The sequence below is a fragment of the Puma concolor genome, chromosome B3 (genome assembly GCF_028749965.1).
Source record: "Puma concolor isolate L17-30 chromosome B3, mPumCon1.1.hap2, whole genome shotgun sequence".
NCBI lineage: Eukaryota > Metazoa > Chordata > Mammalia > Carnivora > Felidae > Puma > Puma concolor.
Window position 1 is genome coordinate 137,546,430 of NC_141672.1, and position 25,756 is coordinate 137,572,185.

Here is a 25,756-nt window from a genome sequence, read left to right on the forward strand (position 1 = left end):
CTGACACCTTTTTGGCACACAAGTGACACTCAAAAATTGGTAGTTCTGAGTTGCATTTTGATAAATGAGTGTATTTAATATACAAAGACACAACGAAAAGCTCTCCACAGTCTAATTAAGTCACCCTCACCAGCATTTGGCCATAAAAATTTTAAAAATAGAGATAGCGGTCTCAGAAGAACTTTAAACAATTCCAGTAAAGACTGATCAACAGCTGTGCTGAGGCACACACTTCATGATGCTTGGTACAAATACCAAGCGACACGCCACACTCTAATTTACAGAAGCCAACAGGTAAACAGTGGACACTTCAGAATGAGATACCTACACCAAATAAAACACGGGGTCTGAATTAATCATAGAAACAATTTTCTCTATCAAAGATAATATGAATTATAAGATGTTATTTGTGTCTACTATCACACTGAAGAGAGAAACTCAATGAAATTCAATGCTGCTAAGGGTGACATAAAAATGGAAATACTCATGCACAAGGAGTATGAATATGAACAGTTTTGGGAAATGTAGCCACAGCCCGTGTCCATCTCATGAACAATGAGATCACGACCTGAGCCGAAATCAAGAGTCAGATGCTTAACCAACTGAGCCACACAGGCAACCCTCATATTATTTTTTAAACTAAGAGTAGGGAACACAAAACCAATTTCAATAAATACTAAATAATAAAAATAGCTAGCATTTACTGAGTACTAGTTATGTGTCAGGCAAGGAGCCTAGTGATTGCTGTGTGTGGATTACTGCATTTAATCCACTAACATTTTAGGCTAAAGAAGCCAAAATACTTTTTGTCTAACTAGGACTACGATGTGCAGTTCTAGAGGCAGAAGACATACCATTTTGGAGAAACAGACATAAACACTAAGAATTTAGCATTTAGCCCTTTAGAAAGCAGAACATTGTTAACTAAAATTTAAATGGAAAAAAAAAAAAGACGTAAGAGAACTCTTTATAACTTTAAACGTTATGTTTCATTTTTTGTTCTTGGTGATAGTTATATGGGTGTTTTCACTTTGTAAACATTCATCAAACTCTATACTTAAAATGTGTGTACTTTTATTTTTGAGAGAGCGAGAGTGCACTGATAGCACAGAGCCCAATGCAGGTTCAAACTCAAGAACCATGAGATCGTGACTCGAGCTCAAGTCAGATGCTTAACAATCGAGGCACCCCAAAATGTGTGTACTTTTTTATATGCATGACACTTCAATTTAAGAAACCGGACTTGAAAAAAATCAAAAGAAAGCAGAATGTTCAGTCCGTTCTACCTACACAAAGTAGTGGCCCAGGCTTCAGAAGCGCTCATGTTCTCTCTGAAACTCTAGTTCTACTTCTGGCTGTCTCTGCTGATGCCTTTACCCGCACACGGGGCTACAGTGTTTTCTCCACTAAACCTCTTCTCCCCAGCTTCTCTCAAATCCCACAGCATCTAACAGTTTGATATGCACAAACCACAATATTACTATGGTTTCTAACTTTTCCTAAGCACCCCTTCTATATGTGCCTTAAAACCAAAATACTTAAGAATGCAAATCTAAGGTGGACAACACAATTTAAGCCATCTCGTACCAGCAATCCAACAAATATGAGACCTGGCAAATGTATTTTTCAAGCCTCAGTCACCAAAAAAGTACGTATCAGAACCTTCTGATGTAACAACACACATGTAAAATTAATCCTACAGGCCAGCCGTCCCCAACCCTTGCCTTGCTGCTCTCCCAGGCCCAAAATTTTGCTATCTGGAAGTGACTAGAGAACACTCAATTGATATTAGAACTACTCTGTCAGTAATCCGGACCAGGGGAGATAAACAAGCATGCATATGCTTTTCTGGAATAATAAACAAAATTAAGAGGCATCCTTTATACTAGTGATTTCTCATTCCATTCTCAAAGCAGGAGAAATTTACAGCGAACTGTTTCTGAAATGAAATATATTAAGCCAGAAAGGCTTTCCCCTGGACACAGAGCCCAAGCTGCCCAGATAACAAAGCCATGCATGGTATACCTCAGACCCATCTGCATTGAAGTGGTCCAGGGCCTGTTTTCGGATTTCTCCCTTGATGGAACCATCCAGACGCTGTAAAAATAAACCACAAGAAAATCATAAGGTAGGAAGATCAGCTACACTCTGAACAAAACACCAGACTTGCAACCTTTATCATTCTAACAACACCCACTTAGTAAAAATAACCGGAATGCACTGGCAACATGCTGTCAGGGGACTGTGCTTAAGCAGCACATCCTACTTGCCCAAGCTCTCCAGTTACAGACTCAAGGTCAGAAACTTCTGGATTCAAAGGGCTATCTAGGTTGATCCAAGGATCAGAATGGCTGCTGGGGCCTATAAGGAGAAAGATGGCAATACTCAAGCTGTGCTCAGAAGCTGTGTTTGCTTCTACATCTATAGGTACTAAAGAGATCAGGACACTGTACCACTGGTCACCTAATAACTAGCTCATACAGAAAATGGTCCTTCTTAGCTAATGCGACTACAAGGTGCACAGTTATTAAGGGCTACACAAACCAAAAAATTTCGTCTGGAAACATTTTGCCATAACATTAAAAGTGTTAAAATTAAGTTGATCATATATCCCAGCTTTTCCAAAAATTACACTCTGAAATCAGAGCAAAATGTTTAAGCAGCCAAAACGCATATTCAAGAGAGCCTCTGGCATTAACTAGTTCTTTTATTAGAGTATGTGTCAGTTCTAGATCCTAATGCCACCATAGAAAACCGTATGTCAAAAAAATACTTGAGAACTGTCACCTGTCATCTGTACACATAAAGCATTTCTTACTCTTTAAAATCATATTCACGTGTCTTCCCCTCACAATCACCACTTGAGATGAACAAAATATCTCATTTCACAGAAGGCAAAACTGACCCAAAAGATGATGTCAGCTGGCCAGTGATGGGCGAGTGGCCAGGGACATAGTCCATGGAAGGACCTACACCTCCCCAGCTCAGAGCTCTGCTGACCAGACCCAGAGCCACAGAAACACACGTCAGATCACACCTGGCAACCCTCTTTCTCCTTTCTTACTTACCAACTCTGTTCAAAGCCTTAGCCCAAATATATGTTTAAATGGCAGGTTCAGAGCCTATATTTGAAATCAGAGAACCTAAATGCTCTCCTTTAAAATTCCCATTAATAGAAAACAGCAGACATGCCAGACCCAAGTGGACTGCAGTCTAACATTCCCTTCGGAGAACAGAAATGAATTTTTGTTCTACTTGATATCAAATGATGAGCTTGACCTGAAAGCTCGTCAGACACACTGAGAGATAACTGTCTTTATGCAGCGTGCTGATTTCTTAAATAATAACCACAGTATTAAACCATATTCTAAGACAGCTGCTGAAAGACCACACAAGATATTATGGATATGACAACACCTTTCAGGGCATTTTGAAAGACAATCTGTTAGTGAGTTTAAAGCTTGGCCTTCTTAAGAAACAATCACTAACTCCAAGTTTCTTCAATACCAGTCTAATTACATAGGTTGGTTGGAGAGTCCATCCACTCAAAGTCAAAGAAAGAATATTTCCCAGACAATCTTAAACATCAAAGCACTTAAAGGTTATGCCAAAAGTCAAGATAAACAGCACACACGTCCATAAATGTATCAGAGAGAAGTTTCACACAGTCTAATACCCAAAAAAATACTGTGCTGAGGAAACTCCTCTCCCTCTTATCTGGTTTTTCTCCTTACATTGTAGGAGATAACTGAGTGAAAACAAAACTCCACAGTAACAATCCCACAGAGAAGAGAGGGGCCACCTGCTTCAGGGCCCAGCAAACTTTTCACGTGTGCTGATCCTCTGAGTCCCAGCCTCACAGCCAGGGTCAGCTTCCTCTGGGATGAACACACAGAACTATCACCTCTCTCTTTCTTCCTAGGAACTTGACTTCTGTAATTAGGTCCACACTCCTTCCTCTCTACTATTACCCCAGACATGGGGCCATAGGAAACCATCTGACACATTTCTCTTGCCTGCTTTTCCTCTATTACTCACCTCTCTACTGCCCCCCCGGCCCACCCCCAAAACAGAATGACCTCACATGACCATTTTCATTACAGGGTAGCTTAAAGGTATGGAAATAAACATAAAGACCCTCCTGGAACCTTAATTTCAATTTGTTTCCAGCTAGGAAACTTGTTTCCTAACTTTAGGATAATTTAACAAGCAAAGCACATAAGCCGGAGAGAGGCAGGCAGGGACTCCAATTCCTGAGGGTCCTTACCTGGAAAGGATAGTGCTTGATAGTCAGGTACTCAGCCAGGATGTCCAACATTCGGACCATCTGGGAGAAGATAAGGACTCTATTCCCCCTTTCTCGAAGTCTTGTCAACAGTTTATCTAATAGAATCAGCTTCCCACTGCTCCTGATCAGGGACTGGAGATTAACAAGACATTCCAATCATCACACACCAACCCATACTTCAATTTGCCCTTAATCACAAAGAGTTCCTTTATTTTTAATTTTTGTTAACGTTTATTTATTTTTGAGAGACAGAGACAGAGAACAAGCAAGGGAAGGGCAAACAGAGAGGGAGACACAGAATCTGAAGCAGGCTCCAGGCTCTGAGCTGTCAGCACAGAGCCCGATGTGGGACACGAACCCATGAACCATTAGCTCATTACCTGAGCCGAAGTCAGATACTTAACCAACTGAGCCACCCAGGTGCCCTGAAGAGTTCCTATTTTTAAAATAATCTTTAGGGGCACCTGGGTGGCTCAATCAGTTTAGTGTCCAACTCTTGATTTCGGCTCAGGACATGATCTCACTGTTCGTGGGACTGATCTCCGAGCTGGGCTCCGCACTGACAGTGTGGAGCCGGCTTTCCATCCTCTCTGCCTCTCTGCCTCCCTGTCTCTCTGCCCTGCCCCTCTCACACAAGTTTCGCTCTCTGTCTCTCTCAAAATAAATTTTAAACCCATCTTTAGGCTGAAACCCCATATAGTCTGGCTGACAAGTAATTCCTGAAATGCTCTTCACCTGGTTTATCTGCGACATTATACTTTCCATACTTCTCCTATTTAACTTTCCTCATCTGTTTTTAAAGCTTCTTTTGATGCTCCATGAAGAGTCATCAAAGGAGGAAAGAAAAGACTTTGATAAAAAGCATCTATAGACACTGAAGTGCTTGAGGACTTCATTACAAACAAGGTGGCCACGCACCAGAAGAACCTCCTGCCCATTCTCTCGCTCGCTGTCTTCTGGGGGTTTGATCAGGTAGCAATGGTTGCAGCATTTTTTCAATTCCATCACAATGTTCAGGAAACCAGACGTGCTGCCTCGTGTTCCCTTGGCAAGAGCCTTGTAATTCCTGGTCAGAATCCATCTGCAAATTAAAATAATGACCTTCAATTCAAAGAGAGAATCGGAGGCATCAGATTATAAGAGAGAGCAAAGTTACTGGAAAGATAAAGACCAAAAAGGCCTAGGACCGTTAAAAACCATGGAGGGATATTTCACTTTCCATCTCCTGCTGCCCAACCAGGACCGCTCACAGCTTGAGTCTGGTTCAGAGTGTTAACCACCAGGTAAACATGTTCTACTGGGCATTTCAACCTGACTGAACACAGGAATATTAACAAGAAATAACAGTGAAATATATGTACATATACACACACATGTGAAACAAGGACTGTCACCGAAGCACTCTTCATCACAACATAAAAATGGAAATAAGTTGCCTAGTAGCAGGAGACTAGTTAAATAAAGATTACCAAGAGACAGAAGCTATGTACCCATTTACAAACTGTTGTAGAAGGACATTTTATATGACAAAATGCTCATGGTAACTATCTTTTATATCTAAATTTTAAAAGAGAAAAGGAGAAATGCATAGGTATTTATGTATATCCATATATAAGCTTTAACTATACACTATAAAACATTAAAAGTGCTTTTTTTCTGAGTAATGAAACCTCTTTACACTTTTAACAATCCTACTTTTAGAAATCTATCTCAAAGTAGAGTGTTCAAGGATTTTCACTGTAGTACAGTTTGTAAGAGTAAAGTATTTGAGGGTTGCCTGGGTGGCTCAGTTAGTTGGGCATCAGACTGCTAATTTCAGCTCAAGTCATGACCTCACGGTTGTGAGATCAAGCCCCATATGGGGCTTCGCACTGAGCGTGGAGCCTGCTTAATATTCTCTGCCTCCCTCTCCCTTTGCCCCTTCCCCCACTTGCCCTCCCTCTCAAAAATAATAGATTAAAAAAGAAAAAAAGAGTCAAGTATTTGAAACAATCCAAATGTCCTCCATGAGGGCTGGTTGAATAAACTATGCTACAAATCGACAATGGAATATTATGCAGTTGCAAAAAGAAGAGAGTATCTTTATAAACTACTATGGAGTGTTCTTCAGCACACATCATTGAGTGAAAAAAGGTACAGAAAAATGTATACAGTATGCTGTTTATACAGGAGGAGGGAGACAGCAAAATGGTTAAAATGTATTTGGTTGTATTTTAAAAATTAGAAAATAAAGGAAAGAAAAACATTAAGAATTTTACTTGGTATCACCTAAGGGAAGAAAGGCCTAAAATGAAGGGGACAAGGATAGAAGCTAGACATATTTGAACATGCCAGCTTTTGTAGTTGTGCCCTTGGAACTCTACAAATATTATAAATAGTTATGAAGAAAAATTAAGCAAAGTCATCTTTAAAAAGTAAAACTAAAATGAAATCAAATATTGTATCTAGTTAGGAGCATATCCACAAGACAAAGGATCTCAAGTGCTTTAAGACTCTTATCCATTTCTAATAGAATATACCTTTAAATTTTATTTATTTTTGAGAGAGAGAGCGAGCGAGCGTGCACGGGTGGGGGAGGGGCAGAGAGAGAGGGAGACACAGAATCTGAAGCAGGCTCCAGGCTCTGAGCTGTCAGCACAGAGCCTGATGTGGGACCTGAACTCACGAACCATGAGATCATGACCTGAGCCAAAGTGGGACACTCAACCAACTGAGCCACCCAAGTGCCCCTCCAGTGGAACACAAACAAAATACAAACAAAAAAAACCCTTAACCTGTTTTTGTTATTTACAATGCTGACAATAATCCTTGCATTATAATTATTGTAAAGCTGTGTGTGTAGTATGAATTAAGTTGGTGCAGTTGAGAAGTCAAATTTTTGGTAGGGGTATTAAGACTATTAAGGTCAAATAAAATCTCTATGTTGTCCTGTTTAAGTGAAAAAAAAATCATGATATATTTTTCTTCTGTTTAAAAACAAATTTTCTAATTCTGTCCACGGAAAAAGCCTGTGAGTGATGTCCAATGTAGCTGCAAATAACAGCTCTAGTAGCCAATTTGTGGTCTCCAAATTCCATTTTCCAACAAAATAGTATGCAGAGCATGCTGGATATATGGCTGACTCTAGTTCTGGGGGCAGGAAATGTACAAGATGAACATGAACATTTTTTTATTTCAGAAAGCAAAAAGCTATCAACTACTGCGAGGATTATGTCAAAAGGCCTCAGAACCAACTTGAATAAGCTCCTCCCAGCTAAAAATGGAGCCATTCTAACCATGAGTGTAAAACAATACCTGTCACAGAATGAAGCACAAATTTGCTTATTGAGGAGTTCATAATCATACCAAAACAAATCTCATTGGTCAAAACCTCTGAAGACATGGAGATACCCTATTGGTTCTTTTAAAAATGTCAAATATCCAACATGAATGGACCTCGAGCACACTGGGCTAAGTCAGACAGAGAAAGACAACTACTATATAGTATCACTTATATGTGGAATCTAAAAAGGCCAAACTCATAAAAACACAAAGTAAAATACTGGTTACCTGGAAATGTGGGGATGGGACAGATGTTGTTTAAAAGTACAAACTGCAATGAGTAGCAAATGATCCCTAGAGATCTAATGCATGGCATAGTGAATACAGACAACAATATCATATACTCAGCCACTCTACTACGAGACTAGAACTTAATGACTCCAACCACTAAAAAGAAAGGATCATTAGGTAATGTGATACCGGTGCTAACTACACTACAATGACAATATATTATAGTATATAACTATATCAAAGTAACATGTTATACACCTTCTATTTGTACTTTATATGTCAAACATGTTTCAATTTACTTATTTTTTAATGTTTATTTTTGAGAGAGAGAGCGAGCAGAGGGGGGACAGAGAGAGAGGGGGACACAGACTCTGAAGCAGGTTCTAGGCTCTGAGCTGTCAGCACAGAGCCTGACATGGGGCTTGAACTCACAAACCACAAGATCATGACCTGAGCAGAGTTCGGACATTTAACCAAATGAGCCACCCAGGCACCCCAAACATATTTCAATTTAAAACATTATATTTTGTTGGGGTGCCTGGGTGGCTCAGTCGGTTGAGCATCCAACTCTTGATTTCAGCTTGAAATCCCCAGGATCATGGGATCAAGCCTGGTGTCCAGCTCTGCACTGAGCGTGGTGCCTACTTGGGGGTCTCTCTCTCTCCCTGTCTCTCTCTCCCCCCCCCTTTGACCCTCCCCCACTTGTGCTCTAAAATAAAATAAAAAACACTTTTTAAAAAATTAGTGTTTTTTAAATGTCAAAAATCAAAAAGAATATGCATTTACTTATTCTGTTTTTCCTATATGAACTGTTCCTCAGTTGAAACAGGGAAGTTTCTTTTTGTAGAAGTGTTCCAGCTAATAAACAAAGGAGTACTAAAATTTGAATAGCACCACTTTGTAATCCCTAATGAAGTAATGGATCTAGGCAATGCTTACCAAATACTTGCTAATATCACAAGAAGACAATCTCCTATGAAAGAATGTACCTTTGCATTCTATGAAACACTCATATTGAATCTGAGTCTAATCAAACATCTACACTTATCTGGAAATGAGAAGGGATCAAATAAAAATATTAAATGAGGCCACGGAGCTAGAATCAGAAAAATCCAGGCTGTGAAAAATATCTAGAGAACACAGACTCAGTTTCTTCTCAAAAAATTTACAAGGACGGGGTAAACGGGTTCAAATAAACTAAAGAGACATGCCAACCAGTCATAATGTATGGAGCTTACTTAGATCCCAATGCAAACAAGCCATCTGTGTGCATGTGTGTATGTGCCTGTGTACATTATGTATATGACAACCAGGGAAATGTAAACACTAAGTATTATAAAAATAAGGAATGGGGCGCCTGGGTGGCGCAGTCGGTTAAGCGTCCGACTTCAGCCAGGTCACGATCTCGCGGTCCATGAGTTCAAGCCCCGCGTCAGGCTCTGGGCTGATGGCTCAGAGCCTGGAGCCTGTTTCCGATTCTGTGTCTCCCTCTCTCTCTGCCCCTCCCCCGTTCATGCTCTGTTTCTCTCTGTCCCAAAAATAAAATAAACGTTGAAAAAAAAAAAAATTAAAAAAAAAATAAAAATAAAAATAAGGAATTATTGATATTTTAAGTATACTAGTATTGAAGTTATGTTTTTATTGAGGTATGATTGACATGTAACACTGCATTAGCTTCAGGTGTACAACATGATTTGATACTTGTATATACTGCAAAATGATCACCACGGTAAGTCTAACATCTATCACCCTACACAGTTACAAAAACCTTTTTCCTCGGTGGTGGGGACTTTTAGGATCTATTCTCTTAACAAGTTTCAAATATACAATATGGTATTATTAATCATAACTGCCATGCTGCATGTTCCATCCTCATGACTTACTTATTTTATAACCAGAAGTTTATATGTTTTGACCCCCCCCTTCACCCATTCCTCTCACCCCCCATCTCACCCCCTCCCCCGGCAACCACTGTTCTGTTCTCTGTATCTGTAAGTTTGGTTTTGTTGTTGCTGTTGTTTTGTCTCACTTTAGTCCTTATCTTTTAGGTACCTACAGAAACATTTGATAAGTACCTGAACCATGTTTCAAACAATCTAGGGGTGGAAATGGGGGTGCAAATGAAGATACAGGTGAACTGAGGCTGGCTATGAGTGGGTAACTGAAACTGGGTTGACTCTGGGTACATGACTACCTCCTATTCTATTTCTGTACACAGCAGAGATTTCCCAGAATAAAAAGATTTTTAAAAGTCAAGGTAGTATTAGGCAAAAGGGTCAGATAGTAATTTTTGACCACTAAAATCCTGTGGTTTTTTTGGTTTCATTAAAAACAAGCAGGGACTGGGTGCCTCGGTCAGTTAAGTGTCCAACTTTGGCTCAGGACATGATCTCATGGTCTATGAGTTTGAGCTCCACGTCAGGCTCTGTGCTAATAGCTCAGAGCCTGGAGCCTGCTTCAGGTTCTGTTACCCGCCCCCACCACACACACACACACACACACACCTCTCTCTGTCAAAAATAAAAATATTTTTGGGGCACCTGGGTGGCTCAGTCGGTTAAGCGTCCGACTTTGGCTCAGGTTATGATCTCACGTTTCATGGGTTCAAGCCCCACGTTGGGCTCTGTGCTGACAGCTCAGAGCCTGGAGACTGCTTCAGATTCTGTGTCTCCTCTCTCTGCCCCTCCCCTGCTCATGCGCGCGCTCTCTGTCTCAAAAATAAATAAACATTAAAAATTTTTTTAAATAAATTAAAAAAAATAAAAAAAAATTTTTTAAGTTTTTAATTAAAAAAAAAAAAAGCAAGGCATATTAGAGAGATTACCAAACTTTTAACCTTAGACTATAATTTTCACGGTATGTAGTTATAATTACTCCAGATTTAACTTGAAATAATCAAAACTAAAGCCCATGACGAGCATATTATATACCACCCCCTGTCCCAAATCCAGCATTTTGCCTTAAACTCATCATAACCTAAACCAAGTCCATAACCTGGCCAAGCCACTTGGGGTGCCAGAAAGGAGAGCATCTTCCCCATCAGCACAGAGGGGAGCACTTTTCCCTCTAAACCTGCACATCCCCCTGCATCTGCCTCAGTTAGTAAACAAACCTGTTTTAGCCACTTGTCTCTACTCTGTCTTCCCTACTGAGCAACACTTCTGGCAGGAACATGTTCCACCCATCTTCGTACTCCCAGTATTTAGCACAATGCCTGCCACTTTGTAGAATCTTAGTAACTGACTGAATTGAGTAGCAGAGAAGAAATACATGACTGAGCAAAATATACCTGTTTATTGGAAGGGGATTAGCATTAAAATTTAACATATACTTCGGACTACCCACATAATGAAAAGTGCTGTGCAAATTCTCACCCAAAGAAAAAAGCAAGAATAAAACTTCCTCTTTCTAACCATGAGTATACTGCTTCTTAAATCTGTGTTGAAGCATCACTGAAAAAAGCAGTCTGTCAACTGTCTATCTTATGGCTTCTCTGTACTGATGTTAATCCCACTGAGGCTTGACCCGGCCCATAGCTTACTTGTAATACTGCTTCTGCAGAGCAGACATCTCCACCCTGAGGATCTGTTCCACTTTGGCAGGAAGGGATTTTTCTACATCCTTTTTCACCCTACGGAGAAGGAAGGGTTCCAACACCTTATGGAGACTCTGATAGCCGTTTTCCCTTCCTTTCCCATGGTCCTCTTCAAAATCTTCCCAGAATTCAAACCTGGAAATAAAACAGGACAGTGTTCATTACAGAAGCAACCGAAAAGAAAAAGAAGCATTTTTTCAAGCTAAAATTTCAATTAACTAAATGGAAAAAATAATCTGCAAACAACAAACAAAATAAGACTCTTCCCTATAAGGAAAGATAAATTTTATCAGTCACTAGCTCAGGAATACGAGAGAGGGGAAAACAGTAAGGAAAGAGAAAACCACTGAATCAATCCAATGAGTCTACGGAGAAAACCCACTGAATCAATCCAATGAGTCTACACTGGATAACACTGGGTTTCCAATTTTTAGACTGGATCTAGAGTTCACAGGACACTTCTGTATAACATGCAATGAGTTAAGTATACATAAGTTATTGTTATGAAATGTTCTTCAGAAAAACTAATAAGCTATCTTTTAATAAGCTGCAATTTCTTAGGAAACAAATTCAAAGGTAAGAGAATTAGTAGCAATATTACAGCTGTCACCACTCAAAGGTAAAGTCAGTTACATAATTTCCATCAATAATCTTCACTGTTCATAGATTAAAAAATTAGCGGATTTATGATGACAGTAACCAAACTATAGCCCCCAAATAAGAACAGTAACACAAGTGACACCAATTTAATAGTATTAGAACTTGAAGACACAAATTTTATTAACAATAAATTCTAAAACTTAGGGGTGTCTGGGTGGCTCAGTCAGTTACATGCCCAACTTTGGCTCTGGTCATGATCTTGCAGTTTGTGAGTTTGAGTCCCACATCGGGCTGTCTGTTCTCAGCTCAGAGCCTGCTTTGGGTCCTCTGTCCCCCCTCTCTCTCTGCCCCTCTCCCACTCTATCTCTCAAAAATAAATGTTAAAAAAAATTTTTAATGAATTAAAAAACTTGTCACCATAATAATTCTGCCTCAACTCTATAGAGGAAAGTTCCTTGCATTTCAACGTCTTTTAACTTTTTTTCAATGTCCATTTATTTTTGAGAGACAGAGCATGAACAGGGGAGGGGCAGAGAGAGAGAGAGGGAGACACAGAAGCTGAAGCAGGCTCCAGGCTCTGAGCTGTCAACACAGAGCGTGATGCAGGGCTCGAACCCATGAACCGTGAGATCGTGACCTGAGCCAAAGTCGGACGCTCAACTGACTGAGCCACCCATGTGCCCCTTGCATTTCAATCTTAATTCAATCATCTTTGATTACTAACGGGCCTGTGGCAGAAGTCCAGAATAGGACACGGTGAACAGATTTCTTTCAAAAACAAACCCCAAAAATGAAGGAAATTCATTTCATAAGGATTGAAAGAAGTACACGGTTTTGCCACTAGAAAGCCAATGATGCCCTTGGAGGAGCCAGCGGGGTTCTGTGTGCAAACTAAAGCTCAGTAGGGGAGAGCATGCCATCAACCAAGCCTAGCACTGGAATCTCAGTTAATCGCTGCTGCATGGTCTGCCCTCTGATACCAGGCAGCCCTCCTCTGTTGAGGCCAGTCACGTCCCGGAATAAATAGCTCAACATTTCCTAGAGCTCTGTAAGACTCCAAAGCAACTACTCTCTGGTAAAATGGAAAGTCAGAGAGAAAATGCCAGCACCGCTAGTGTGCACCGGCATCAAGAGAGCCTGCTGCCATTTCTGAACTGATAAACAGCCACGCATTTCACCATGCACTGCGAGGTGGGTCAACACCTGCCTCAGTAACACCTAGGAATGAACAAAACAGCCATCTTCAGGAAGTTCAGGCAAAAAGATCTTTTGGGGTAGAAATCTAAACACATCACTAGAGCTTACAGCCTGATAAACCTAAGTTGTATTTTGTCACACTTCTATGAAAATACTCCAGGAACAAAAATAAATGAGGAATTAAAACCAGGAAGAAGACTAAAATGAACAAGGCCAACTGAACTATCTCAATGCTAGGGATGGCACGTCACACACAAAATGTATGAAGCAACTGGACATCAGGAACTATCACTATATCAAGCCATTTTCTGAAGAGCTGGGAGACAAATTTAAGAGAACATTTCAATTTACTTAACATTCATTATCGTTAATTAAAACTGTATTAGTCTAAAAACTTAAATATGAACCTTATTTATAAGTTACTTCCCCTACTGTGCTAGACAACAAATATTTTCACCTACTTAAGTGTTTTCTTACTAAAAAGCATAAGAATCCCTTTATGTATACACTGAATGGTTTATGAATGGCCTATGGCTGCTTTCCCTCTAAACAGCAGAGACGAGTAGCTGTAAGAGACCATAATGCCTACAAGCTGGAAATGTTTCTTATCAGGTCCCTTTAAGAAAAAGTTTGCTGAAAAAAAAAAAAAAAAAAAAAAAAAAATTTAAAAAAAAAAAAAAAAAGGGGCGCCTGGGTGGCGCAGTCGGTTAAGCGTCCGACTTCAGCCAGGTCACGATCTCACGGTCCGTGAGTTCGAGCCCCGCGTCGGGCTCTGGGCTGATGGCTCAGAACCTGGAGCCTGTTTCCGATTCTGTGTCTCCCTCTCTCTCTGCCCCTCCCCCGTTCATGCTCTGTCTCTCTCTGTCCCAAAAATAAATAAACGTTGAAAAAAAAAATTTAAAAAAAAAAAAAAAAAAAGAAAAAGTTTGCTGTTCTCTAAAGCAGAATACTGTCAACTTAAAATACCACATACATAAAAGGTATAGGGTTATAGCAGTAAGTAACTTAACAATAACACCATGCTACAGCCTAGAGGTTATTTTAGATATATCCCTATTATCAACTTGTGTACATAACATATGTCTCTCACGAAAGTAGGAACAATTTGGATCGCTTAAATATTCCAGACTTTGGGATTTTAGAAAAATAGAAGTTCACTCTACTGAGGAATAACAAAGAAGAAAATTAAAAGAATGAAAACAGTATGCTAGAATTCATGTGATAAATATGCAAACAAATTCAGACTGGCCTAGACAGCAGAGGCAGAAGCAGAAGCAAAAACAAAACAAAAAACAAATCTTATACCAAGAGGTTACATCTGTGAAATCTGCTCTACTGAGTTATTTTGTGGAGTGGGTATACAGTACATTTTGCAAGTGATTATACACTCAATTCTTGGGGCTTGCTTTATCTTTTTGTATTTTTAATACCAAGCACCATGCTTTGCAGAACAGTACTTACAAAGTAAATGACTGGTACATATTTTAATAAGGGTGGTGATCAAATTGCTAAAAAGGGTAGTAGTCTGGTCAGAGCCACCATGCAGGAAAACTGACTGGACAGACCATGTGCTAAGAAAACAGATTACAGTTGGTTAAAAAAAGAACTAACTTCTGGATTTAAAAAACAGTAATAGAACAGCGAAGGAAACAATCAGCAAAACTAAAAGGCAACCGACGGAATGGGAGAAGACATTTGCAAATAATATAACAGATAAAGGGTTAGTACCCAAAATCTATAAAGAACTTATCAAACTCAACACCCAAAAATCAAATACTCCAGTGAAGAAATGGGCAAAAGACATGAATGGACACTTCTCTAAAGAAGACACCCAGGGGCGCCTGGATGGCTCAGTCGATTAAGTATCTGACTTCGGCTCAGGTCATAATCTTCCAGTTCATGGGTTCGAGCCTCGCGTCGGGCTCTTCCCTCTCTCTTTGCCCCTCCTCCACTCATGCTCTGTCTCTCTCCATGTCTCAAAAATGAATAAACGTTAAAAAAAAAAAAAGAAGACATCCAGATGGCTAACAGACACATGAAAAGATGCTCAACACCACTCATCATCAGGGAAATACAAATTAAAACCACAATGAGATACCACCTCACACCTATCACAATAGCTAAAATTAACAACTCAAGAAACAGCAGATGTTGGCGAGGATGCGGAGAAAGAAGAAACCTTTTGCACTGCTGGTGGGAATGCAAACTGGTGCAGCCACTGGAAAACAGTATGGAGGTTCCTCAAAAAACTAAAAATTGAACTACCCTACGATCCAGCAATTGCACTACTAGGTATTTATCCAAGGGATATAGGTGTGTTGTTTCAAAGGGGTACCTGCACCCCAATGTTTACAGCAGCACAATCAACAATAGACAAAGTATGGAAAGAGCGCAAATAACCATCAACGGATGAATGAATAAAGAAGATGTGACATACACACACACAATGGAATATTACTCAGCAATCAAAAAGAATGAAATCTTGCCATTTGCAACTACATGGATCGAACTAGAGGGTATTATGCTAAGCAAAATTAGTCAAAGAAAGACAAGTATCATATGACTTCACTCATATGAGGAATTTAGGATACAAAACAGATGAACATAAGGGAAGGGAAGCAAAAATAATATAAAAACAAGGAGGGGGACAATATAAGAGACTCTCAAATATAGAGAACAAATGGTTGCTGGAGGGGTAGTGGGAGGAGGGATAGGCTAAACGGGAAAGGGGCATTAAGGAAGACACTTGTTCGGATGAGCAGTGGGTGTTATACACAGGGGATTAATCACTAGAATCTACTCCTGAAACCGTTGCACTATATGCTAACTTGGATGTAAATTTAAAAATTAATTAATTTAAAAAATTTAACACAGTAATAGCCTGTAACAGTTGAGGAGATGAAGGTACAAAAGTTATCTGACCAGGGGCACCTGGGTGGCTCAGGGGCACCTGGGTGGCTCAGTCAGTTAAGTGTCTGACTTCGGCTCAGGTCATGATCTCATAGGTCCGTGAGTTCAAACCCCGTGTTGGGCTCTGTGCTGACAGCTGAGAGCCTAGAGCCTGCTTCAGATTCTGTGTCTCCCTCTCTCTCTGCCCCTCCCCTGTTCGTGCTCTGTCTCTCTGTCTCTCTGAAAAACTAAATAAACATTAAAAAAAAAAAAAAAGTTATCTGACCAAATTTAATTCCGCTCTGTACAATAATTTTTCTTCAGTGGATCATTTAACAGGACCAAGTGGTTCTGTAGCACCATCTGGAATCTAAGGAACTACAGCTAAGGATGAGGAAAATACTGGATTTTAGTCCTCTGCATACCAAGCTCAGGCAGAAACAAAGGTAAATCTTAATTCCTTAAAAAATGGAGTTGCATGAATCTTTGTGGAAAAACAATCTTTTAAAAAATGTTTGAGGAGCACCTGGGTGGCTCAGTCAGTTGACCGTCCTGACTTCAGTTCTGGTCATGATCTCATGCTTTATGAGTTCGAGTCCCGCATCAGGCTTGCTGCTGTCAGCACAGAGCTTGCTTCAGATCCTCTGTCCACTCCCTCTGCCTGTCCCTCCCCCATCCCATGCTTGCACTCTCTCTCTCCCTCTCAAAAATAAACACGTAAAAAAAATAAAAAATAAAAATGTTTGAAAACAATGTTTTACAAAATTTTTTTAATGTTTATTCATTATTTTTGAGAGAGAGAGAGAGAGAGACAGAGCACGAGCAGGGAAGGGGCAGAGAGAGAGGAAGAGACAGAATTTGAAGCAGGCCCCAGGCTCTGTCAACACAGAACCTGACACGGGGCTCAAACTCAGAGACCGTGAGATCATGACCTGAGCCAAAGTCAGATGCTTACCCAATGGAGCCACCCAGGCACCCCGAAAACAATGCTTTAAAAACAAAGCTTTCGAAGAGAAAAAGTTCTCTTACACACACACACAAAACTACATCTCTAACTCCAATCCATCATTCCAAAAGTAATTCAACTGGCCACAAAGAACACTTTGGATGAACTATCAGAATAATCATGTCTACTAGGAACGCCACAGTTGCTAAATAGCAAAAAAGTAATTATGACCAATTAGGAGCCAAAATCCCTACCATCCACTCCAGTAGTCAAGTACAAAAGGGCAAATCTAGCTAACCATTCATTGGGTGGAAACTATGCACCACATTCTTTTTTCAGGGGACAAGCACAGATGCTGCATGGTGCCTCAAGACTCCTGCTACGTAGAATGATCTCATCTCATCTCAGTGGTGTTATGAAGGATGTACTTCTTCTCTTAGAATTTGAAGACCAAAGGATATTGACCTTAGTAATAGAAGACCTGAAACTGACCTCAGTCCATCCAACTTATTGAATGATAAGGGACACATTTTCATCATCTAAGTCAGCATTCTGAAGCAAACACTTCCAGTGTATCAAAAAGACCCAATATGAAAACGATAAAGTAATACACAGGAAAACACTCTATTTCAGAAAACAAAGGTTAATAATAAATAATTGACAATTTGACTATTTCTAAACTTTTCTATGTTATGTTTTACGGCACTTGTACCTTTGAAAAGCATGCTTTATAAAAACTCGGCCTTCTGCTAATACGTGATGAACAGGGTACTCATTACAGAAGGTACAACAGACTGTTCAAGACGGGAAGAGGGCAACTGCCTCCATCCTCAGGCCACTATCGACTCACAGAGCTCTGTGGAAGGGACAGAGGACCCAGGTGAGAAGAAACAGGACAGGCAAGAGGACAACAAGGAGATGGGATAGGCAGGGTGCAGTGTGACAGGAAAAGAACCTCTAACATAGTGTTTCTCGACTGGTGGTGATGCCCAATGTCCCCCAATCCCTGGGGGACACTGGGAATGTCTGGAGACATTTTTGGTTGTTACCACTGAGAAAGAGGGCAGCTACTGACATGTGGTGGAGTAGTGGCAAGGGATGCTGCTCAACAACCTATAATGCAAAGGACAGCCCCCAGCAAAAAGGAATTATCCAGCCCAGAATGTTAATAGTGCTGAGACTCAGAAACTCTGTTCTGAGAGAAAGCAGAGAAAGGAGGGGTGCCGAGGGAGCTCCACTCCCAGAAGCACACCGTAGTGAGGGTGCCTGAAAAAAAGGGAAATAGTTTCAGCCTAATCTGCTAACGCAGTAGTCAGGGCAGCGTGGTTAGAGTGGTCAAGCTTCTCTACTCATCTTCTGAAGAGTCTTAAACTATCCTTGAAAAATAAAAGTCAAAAAAGGACAGCCACCAACAAATGAAAATAGAGAATTTGTTGCTAGTAGGCCTGCCTCACAAGAAATACTAAAGAAGTCCTGTAAGCTAAAAAGAAGTGATTTTAACCCAGTGACAATCTCCACGGGGAGAAATAAATATAACTGGAAATGATAATATAAATGTGTAAATATGAAAGACTATATGTTTTTCTCTTATTACTTTAAAAGACAAGCCTGGATAAAGCAATAATTTTATCACTGTCTTCTTGGGTTTACAACACAAGTAAGGAAGTAAAAACGAAGCCATCCTGGAGAACAGTTGTTATATTTTACCAGAATTAAATTAGTATTAATCTAAAGAAGACTGGGATGAGATGCATACTAAAAACCCTAACAACCAGTAAGGAAATAACTTTTTTAAAAAATCAGTTAACAGAAGAGTTAAAGTGGCACACTATAAAATACTTGTTGAGACAAAAAAGGCAGTAAAGGAGAAATAGAAAAGAGTAAGACATATTGGGGAGAAAAGTAAAATCGTAGATATAAATCCAACCATATCAATAATTGCATTAAATGTGAATGAATTAAACTCTTCAAAAGGCAGAGACTCAATTAAAAAGGGAAGATCCAACTACATGTTGTCTACAAGAGACACATTTTAAAACTCATAAACAGCAATTGAAGTAAAAGGACAGAAACAGCATAACATGCAAACAGTTACCAAAAGACAGCTAAAGAGCTGTCACATCACACAAAATAGACTTAAGGAACAGGAAATATTACTAAAGATAAAGAGGGGCGTTTCATGATAAAAAGATCAACACATCAGGAACAAAGAACAATTACAAGCGTGCACATACCTAACACCTGAACCCCTCAACATACACAAAGGAAAAAGTAACAGAACTGAAAGTAGCAGATCACTCAACAACTACAGTTAAATATTAAAATATTTCACTGTCAATAACAAAACTAGCCATGATGTCAGGAAAGGTATGTAAGACTTGAATAAGACTATTTATTAACTAAGTTGACTTAATGGACATTTACAGAACTCCACCTTATGAAAGCAGAGTATTATTCAAGTACACAAAGAACATTCTCCAAAACAGAAAACATACTAAACCATATAAAAAAAAAATTTTTTTTAAGATTTATTCATTTTTTACAGAGACAGAGCATGAGTGGGGGAGGGGTAGAGAGAGAGGGAGACACAGTATCCGAAGCAGGCTCCAGGCTCCAAGCTGCCAACACAGAGCCCGACACGAGCTCGAACCCACGCACTGTGAGATCATGACCTGAGCCGAAGTCAGACGCTCAACCAACTGAGCCACCCAGGCACCCCAACATGCTAAACCATAAATAAATAACAGTGAATTCATTTAAAACATGTTCTTTAAGACAAAATTGAATTACGAGTTATCTAGGAAAACCTAAATATTTCAAATTAACCAACACACTTTAAAAAACAAACAAAAACCATGCAACAAAGAAAAAAAAAAACACAAAAGAAATGAGAAAATAGGTGAAACTGAATAAAAACTTGGGCAAGAGATTTAAGCAGACATTTCACCAAAGATCCACAAAGGGCTAATGAACACATGAAAAGATGTTCAACATTTTTAGTCATTAAAGAAATGCAAGTAAAATCCACACTGAGATACCACTACGCTCCCACCAGAATGACTAGACTGATGACATACCACGTATTGGTGTTGGTATAGAGAACTGGTAGGAATGGCAGATGGAAAGTAAATACCTACTTTCCAAACAACCCAGCAATTTCACTAAGTATCCAACCAAGATAAATAAAAACAAATAAATAAAATAATAAATAAATAAAAACAAACGTCCACAGATAGACACAATAGCCCAAAACTGAAGCAACTCAAATGTCCATCAACTGGTGATACATGTAATGGAGGATTACTCCACTTTAAGAGAATAAATAAATCTCTATGACACAGGTGCATCTCAAAAATATTATGCTAAATGAAACAAGCCAAAAACAAAAGATTACTTATTAGGATTCCATTTATATGACATTTCTAAAAAAGTTAAATCTAGAGATGAAAGCTGATTAGTGACTGCCTCAGAATAGAAACAAAAGCAGATTTAACTACAGACAAGAGGGAACTTTCTGGGTGAAGAAACTATTCTAGAACTAGATTATGGTGATGGTTGCACCAATCCACAAAGTTACTAAAAAAACCAAATTGTATACTTACAATCATGTATTTTATGATATGTAAATTACATCTCAACAGTGTTGACAAAAAAGTTAACAACACATGGGGGAAGAGACCACTCATGTTTTTCATTATGCTATCCAAAATGCCTTGCTTAGTTTATGGCACATAGCAGGCACTCAAATATTTTGAGTTATAAAAAAAAAAAAAAATTGTGGAGCATTTCCCTGTCAATTTGACAACTCCTGACTAGTTACTGCATGCCAGATACTACTCCAGCCAATGTGGACCATTGAGGAATAAACACGATCCTTGGTACTTCTGAATGCATAAATTTAATGACATGAGATGAATGAGTAAGAAAGGAAAGCAGTGAGGTACCACATAGAAAAAAAAAACAGGGTAGGGTGATAAGCATGTCTGACAGGCTTTTGTAGGTTAGGTGGTCTGAGAAGAATCTGAAAGGAGGTGGTCATAAAGGCTCAGGCAAAAATGTTCCTGGACATGTGAAGATGAGGAGAAAGACCATCCCAGATAAAGAGTGTCAGTGGCTTGGCAGGTTAAAGGTACGGAAAGCTGGCAGAACAGCTGGCCATTCTGGGATGGGATGGGAGGAATCGAGTACCATCAAGGTGCCACACTGGGCGGGGTCTCCCAAGGTAGGGCAACAAATTTAGGTTTCATTTCAAGCATCACTGAATACTGCTGGATAACTAAGTTTTATGAAACGTGTATACCATCTCCCCTATAAAAATCTTTTCAATAAAGACCTCTACGATTCTTTAGTAAATTACAGATCTGAGTAATAGCTAATGCTGATTGCTTCTCTGTTATCACAGGTTTGGGTTTAAGATATTAACACCTGGCAGACTGAGTACCTTGTATACTTCATTTCAATTCTCGATTACCTTATAACAACAGTGAGAAGGTCTAACATTTCCTGTTTACCAATTATTTCCCCAAAGCATTAACAGATTCAAATGTCTTGTAGATAATAGGCTTTCCTCCTTGACATGCTGAATTCTGTGCCTCCTAACATTTATTATGGAACGTTTTACTAATTTTATTCCTGCAGCAGTTCAATGTTTTGCTGTTCCCAAATCATGCCATCTGTTTTCCCTAAGGTCTATTTTTAAAAAGTTAAAAAGCATTGGCATTTCAGACATTCTAGCATCTTTCGAAACACACAGGAAGGAGCTTACTTCTCCGGCATAATAAAGTGCAGCAAGGACCAGAGCTCTTTGAGGGAATTCTGCAGAGGGGTCCCCGTAATCAGGAGCCTATGGTGGGACTTGAAATCAATCAGAGTTTTATACAATAAAGAGTCATCATTCTTCAACCGATGGGCTTCATCCACTCCCAGAAAGGCCCAGTTAATACTGCCCAGCACAGTCTAAAGTAAAAACAAAACAGAACGAGCCACCAGGTCAGAAGGAAACCCAAAGTACTTTCAAGTGTTAATTATCTCTGTACAAATGCCATCACAAAGGTATACACAGAAACATTTAATCTTCACGGACTTAAAATTGTATTAGGACTCTTCTGTTTAGTCTGTGTTTTGCCAGACTAGTGTCTACTCGAAAGAGCACACCACCATCCAAAAGGTTTTGGGGGAGAGGGGGAATCTCTTATGCCACGTACTGCTGCATGCCCCATGGCAAGAACACAGAAATTGGTATGCTGGGCAAAAATGATACAGAAACAAAAACTGTGATTTTGCAGTCTCTCCTTAATTAAGATTCTCCTCTGCCTATTCTCCACCCCAACCCTGAAGCACAGAAACAACAAAAGCCACCAAATTGAACTTATTTACACTTATCTCCAGTGGGACCACCTGCCACATACATTTCTTAGTAATTGTAGAAAAGAGAGCATATGAAGAACTTCATTTTTACGTCCTCCTCACAGAGACCATTCACATCATCTGTTGTGGAGAAATTCCTTTACGATGATACGATGGGAAATGCCTGGGATGGCAATCAAGCCCAGGTTCCAATGGCTGACTAGAATCTCAGGTAAGTTACTGGCTTCAATACCCTTTCATCCTACTATTTAATTCAATTGGACTAAGCGATCTAAAGTCCCATTCAACTGTAAGGTTCTGATTTTTATTTATAAGCTCAGTATTCTTTGTGGATTTTTGTTTGTTCACTTGTCTGTTTTTCACTAAATAAAGAAAAGCAACATGGCAAGCGGGAAGCACAGAGCCCACCATTTGGACAAGTCACACTACAAAATTACACACCTTATCTTTTAAGAGAATCTCATATGTTGTTATAAGTGCATTGAACTTCAGCCTTTTAGTCTGAGAATGAATCCATTCATATTCCCGTATCTAGAAGAGAAATCAGTAATTAAGATACAATTTCAACTTTTACCTTTCTTATCACCAGCAGTCTTGTGACAGATGCATAGAAACATGCCAAATAAAAAAACTGATTAGAATTTAATGAATATTTTATACATTCTAAATTGACTGAAGCAACCAAACTATAGAGCAGTAAAAGAATTAAAAGATCACTGAGCAGCAGAAACTTTACTGCCAGAACTCAAATAACCTATCACTTCCCCCTGCCCCCATCCCAATACATCTGACAAAACTGACAAAAAAATGCATTCCACCTGCAATTAAACCCTGGTGACTTGAACTGATCTAGCAACCTCCCAGAATGTGAATTTTCTTAAGGAATATTTTATTATTCTTTGCTCTTTGGTAGTGCAATACTTTTATTAACAAATAGAACAATTCCCAACCTCTGGCTTGGTCAGAAATTTCATTAATCTAGAGCAGAAAGATGTGGCCTCCAAGAAAAAGGAAAAGGAAGCTTACAGGATGAAAATGTAAAATGCATGAAAATAATGTTAATGTAAAGGAACACAAAAACTAACACATTCATACTTCAGTGTGACCGGACACGCAGCAGGCACAATGGCCCATCATACTGCAGTGTGACCGGGAGTCTGGCAGGCACATGGGCCATCATACTGCAATGTGATCGGCCGCCCAGCAGGCACGATGGCCCATAACAAGGCTCCTGTAGTTTGGCTGTCAAGTTGGGGACCGGGAAACAGGACAAGGAGTGCGTGCAGGTAATCACCACCAAGTGGGAAGAGCAAAGAAAAGGAGCATGAGAGTCCACATAGAAAATTTCCCTGACTCGGGGCGCCTGAGTGGCTCAGTCAGTTGAGCATCCGATTCTGGCTCAGGTCACGATCTCACAGTTCGTGAGTTCGAGCCCTGCATTGGGCTCTGTGCTGACAGCTTGAAGCCCGGAGCCTGCTTCAGATCCTGTGTCTCCCTCTCTCTCTGACCCTCCCCCACTCGCACTCGGGTCTCTCTCTCTCTCTCAAAAATAAATAAACGTTAAAAAAATTTAAGAAAAGAAGATTTCCCTGACTCCACAATTTTCAGAGTTCACTTTGTCTTCACCTTTGAATGCAATGCTTGAAGCCATTTTGCATCATCTAGGAAGTGTTTTTCTTTTATAATGGTTAACAAATAGATTAGCAAAGCTAAGAACTGCTTAGAAACTCAAAATTAGAGCAGGGAAATCTGCAAATCTACCCGGTTCAGGTTAGACGACTTGAATGAAAACATTTAACAAAAATAAGTTTCAATCGGTATAATATATAACATATCTCTCAAAAGTTTGAGAATTCCTGATGGCTTTCTCTTGGGATAAGCAATCTCCCAGAAACAGTTTTCTCTAACACACAGTAATGAAAGAGCAAAGGTCTGGGACCAGACACATCTCTGTCCCAACCCCAGCTCTGCCACTTTGTAGCTGGCCTGTGGACAAGTGTTAAACTCTGAATCCACTATCATGAGGACTATCATGAGGATTACAGGTAATATACCTGTAAAAGGCACCCAGCACAGACAAGCCCTCACACACAACAGGTGCTTTTAAAAAAATTACTCATAATCAAGAAAAGAACTGCTAAACAGAGATCAACTCAAGCCTCTCTGTTCTAAGTTCCCTATGCTCAAGTTAAGGTTGAAAACAGACAAATAATTCTCATTTCTATAGCCCCAGCAAAGTCCATTGTCCTTTCTCATTATTCCTACCTTACTAAGTTATGCAACCTCACCATTTTAAAAGGCTGGGAAACAAACTCTAAGAACTTGATCATTTTTAGTAGTATCTCTCTGTTCAAACAGCAAAAATAATATTAACATTCCACAGGGTATTAACTCCATCTTATAATCCATTATAAATAAAATAGTCTTAGAAATATAAGACAAAGAGAAGAAAAACTTAATACTGCAATCCAACTAAAACAAATTCCCATTCACATACTGCTATTGCTTTCCTTTAATATAGTAAGCATATTTTAAAGAATATGTGAGTTGCATTTTTGTGATACATAAATCTCCCAACAGTGGGGGCACATTACAGTGTCGGAATCATAATGTTACTAAAGACTATAATGGTTTTAGGTCAATTTCCAAAATACATTTATAACACAGATTCTATCCCAATTCTTTTTGTTTACACACCGTATTTCTGCTCATCAGGTCACCTATGTAAACCACTACGTTAATCTCTGGTGCCCAGATTTCAAACTCCCTCTGCCATGAGGTGAGGGTGGATAAAGGGACGACTATAAGAAAGGGGCCATACAGCTGGTGTTGGTGGAACAGGTAGGAGAGGAATGATATGGTCTGGATGGTCTTTCCTAGGCCCATTTCATCAGCAAGGATTACACTGTTACTTCTGCAGGAAGAGAAAAATAAAAACAAAACAAAACAAAACCATTAGTACATGTAAACACACACATACACACACACACACAAACCAGCATGTGCACAAACAGCAAGGACACCAATGACTCCCAATTCACCAAGCAAGGCACTGGTTACCAGCCTCAACTGTATTTCCTTTGTAGTAGAAACTACAAAATAGCAGAAGAACAAGTGATCTAAGTACAATCAAGCTTTGGAAGAGCTTATTCAGACTATGTTCTTTACCTTGCATTTTGTTCCTTTACATCTACCCCTTGTAACACAGAAGGCAGGTTTTGTTTTATTGGGGTATCCAAGAACATGACCTTGGGCTCCACCATTACAGAAAGCAGGGGGGCAAACTGGCTATCCCAACTGCTGGTGAACCCTACAGCCTGAT

General features: G+C 39.6%; 1 protein-coding gene across 5 annotated transcripts in view; it reads right to left on the minus strand.

The window, feature by feature from the left end:
- CHD2 (chromodomain helicase DNA binding protein 2) overlaps positions 1 to 25,756 on the minus strand; it is a 122,989-nt gene that overhangs the window by 48,805 nt on the left and 48,428 nt on the right. For all 5 annotated transcript variants that reach the window (XM_086711475.1, XM_086711474.1, XM_086711476.1 and 2 more), the window contains 7 exons: positions 25,132 to 25,348; positions 22,876 to 22,965; positions 21,833 to 22,023; positions 11,382 to 11,570; positions 5,207 to 5,369; positions 4,268 to 4,420; positions 2,026 to 2,097 (listed from right to left, as the gene is read on the minus strand). In XM_086711475.1, the coding sequence (XP_086567601.1) occupies positions 2,026 to 2,097; positions 4,268 to 4,420; positions 5,207 to 5,369; positions 11,382 to 11,570; positions 21,833 to 22,023; positions 22,876 to 22,965; positions 25,132 to 25,348 (1,075 nt within the window). The remainder of the gene's footprint in view (positions 1 to 2,025; positions 2,098 to 4,267; positions 4,421 to 5,206; positions 5,370 to 11,381; positions 11,571 to 21,832; positions 22,024 to 22,875; positions 22,966 to 25,131; positions 25,349 to 25,756) is intronic.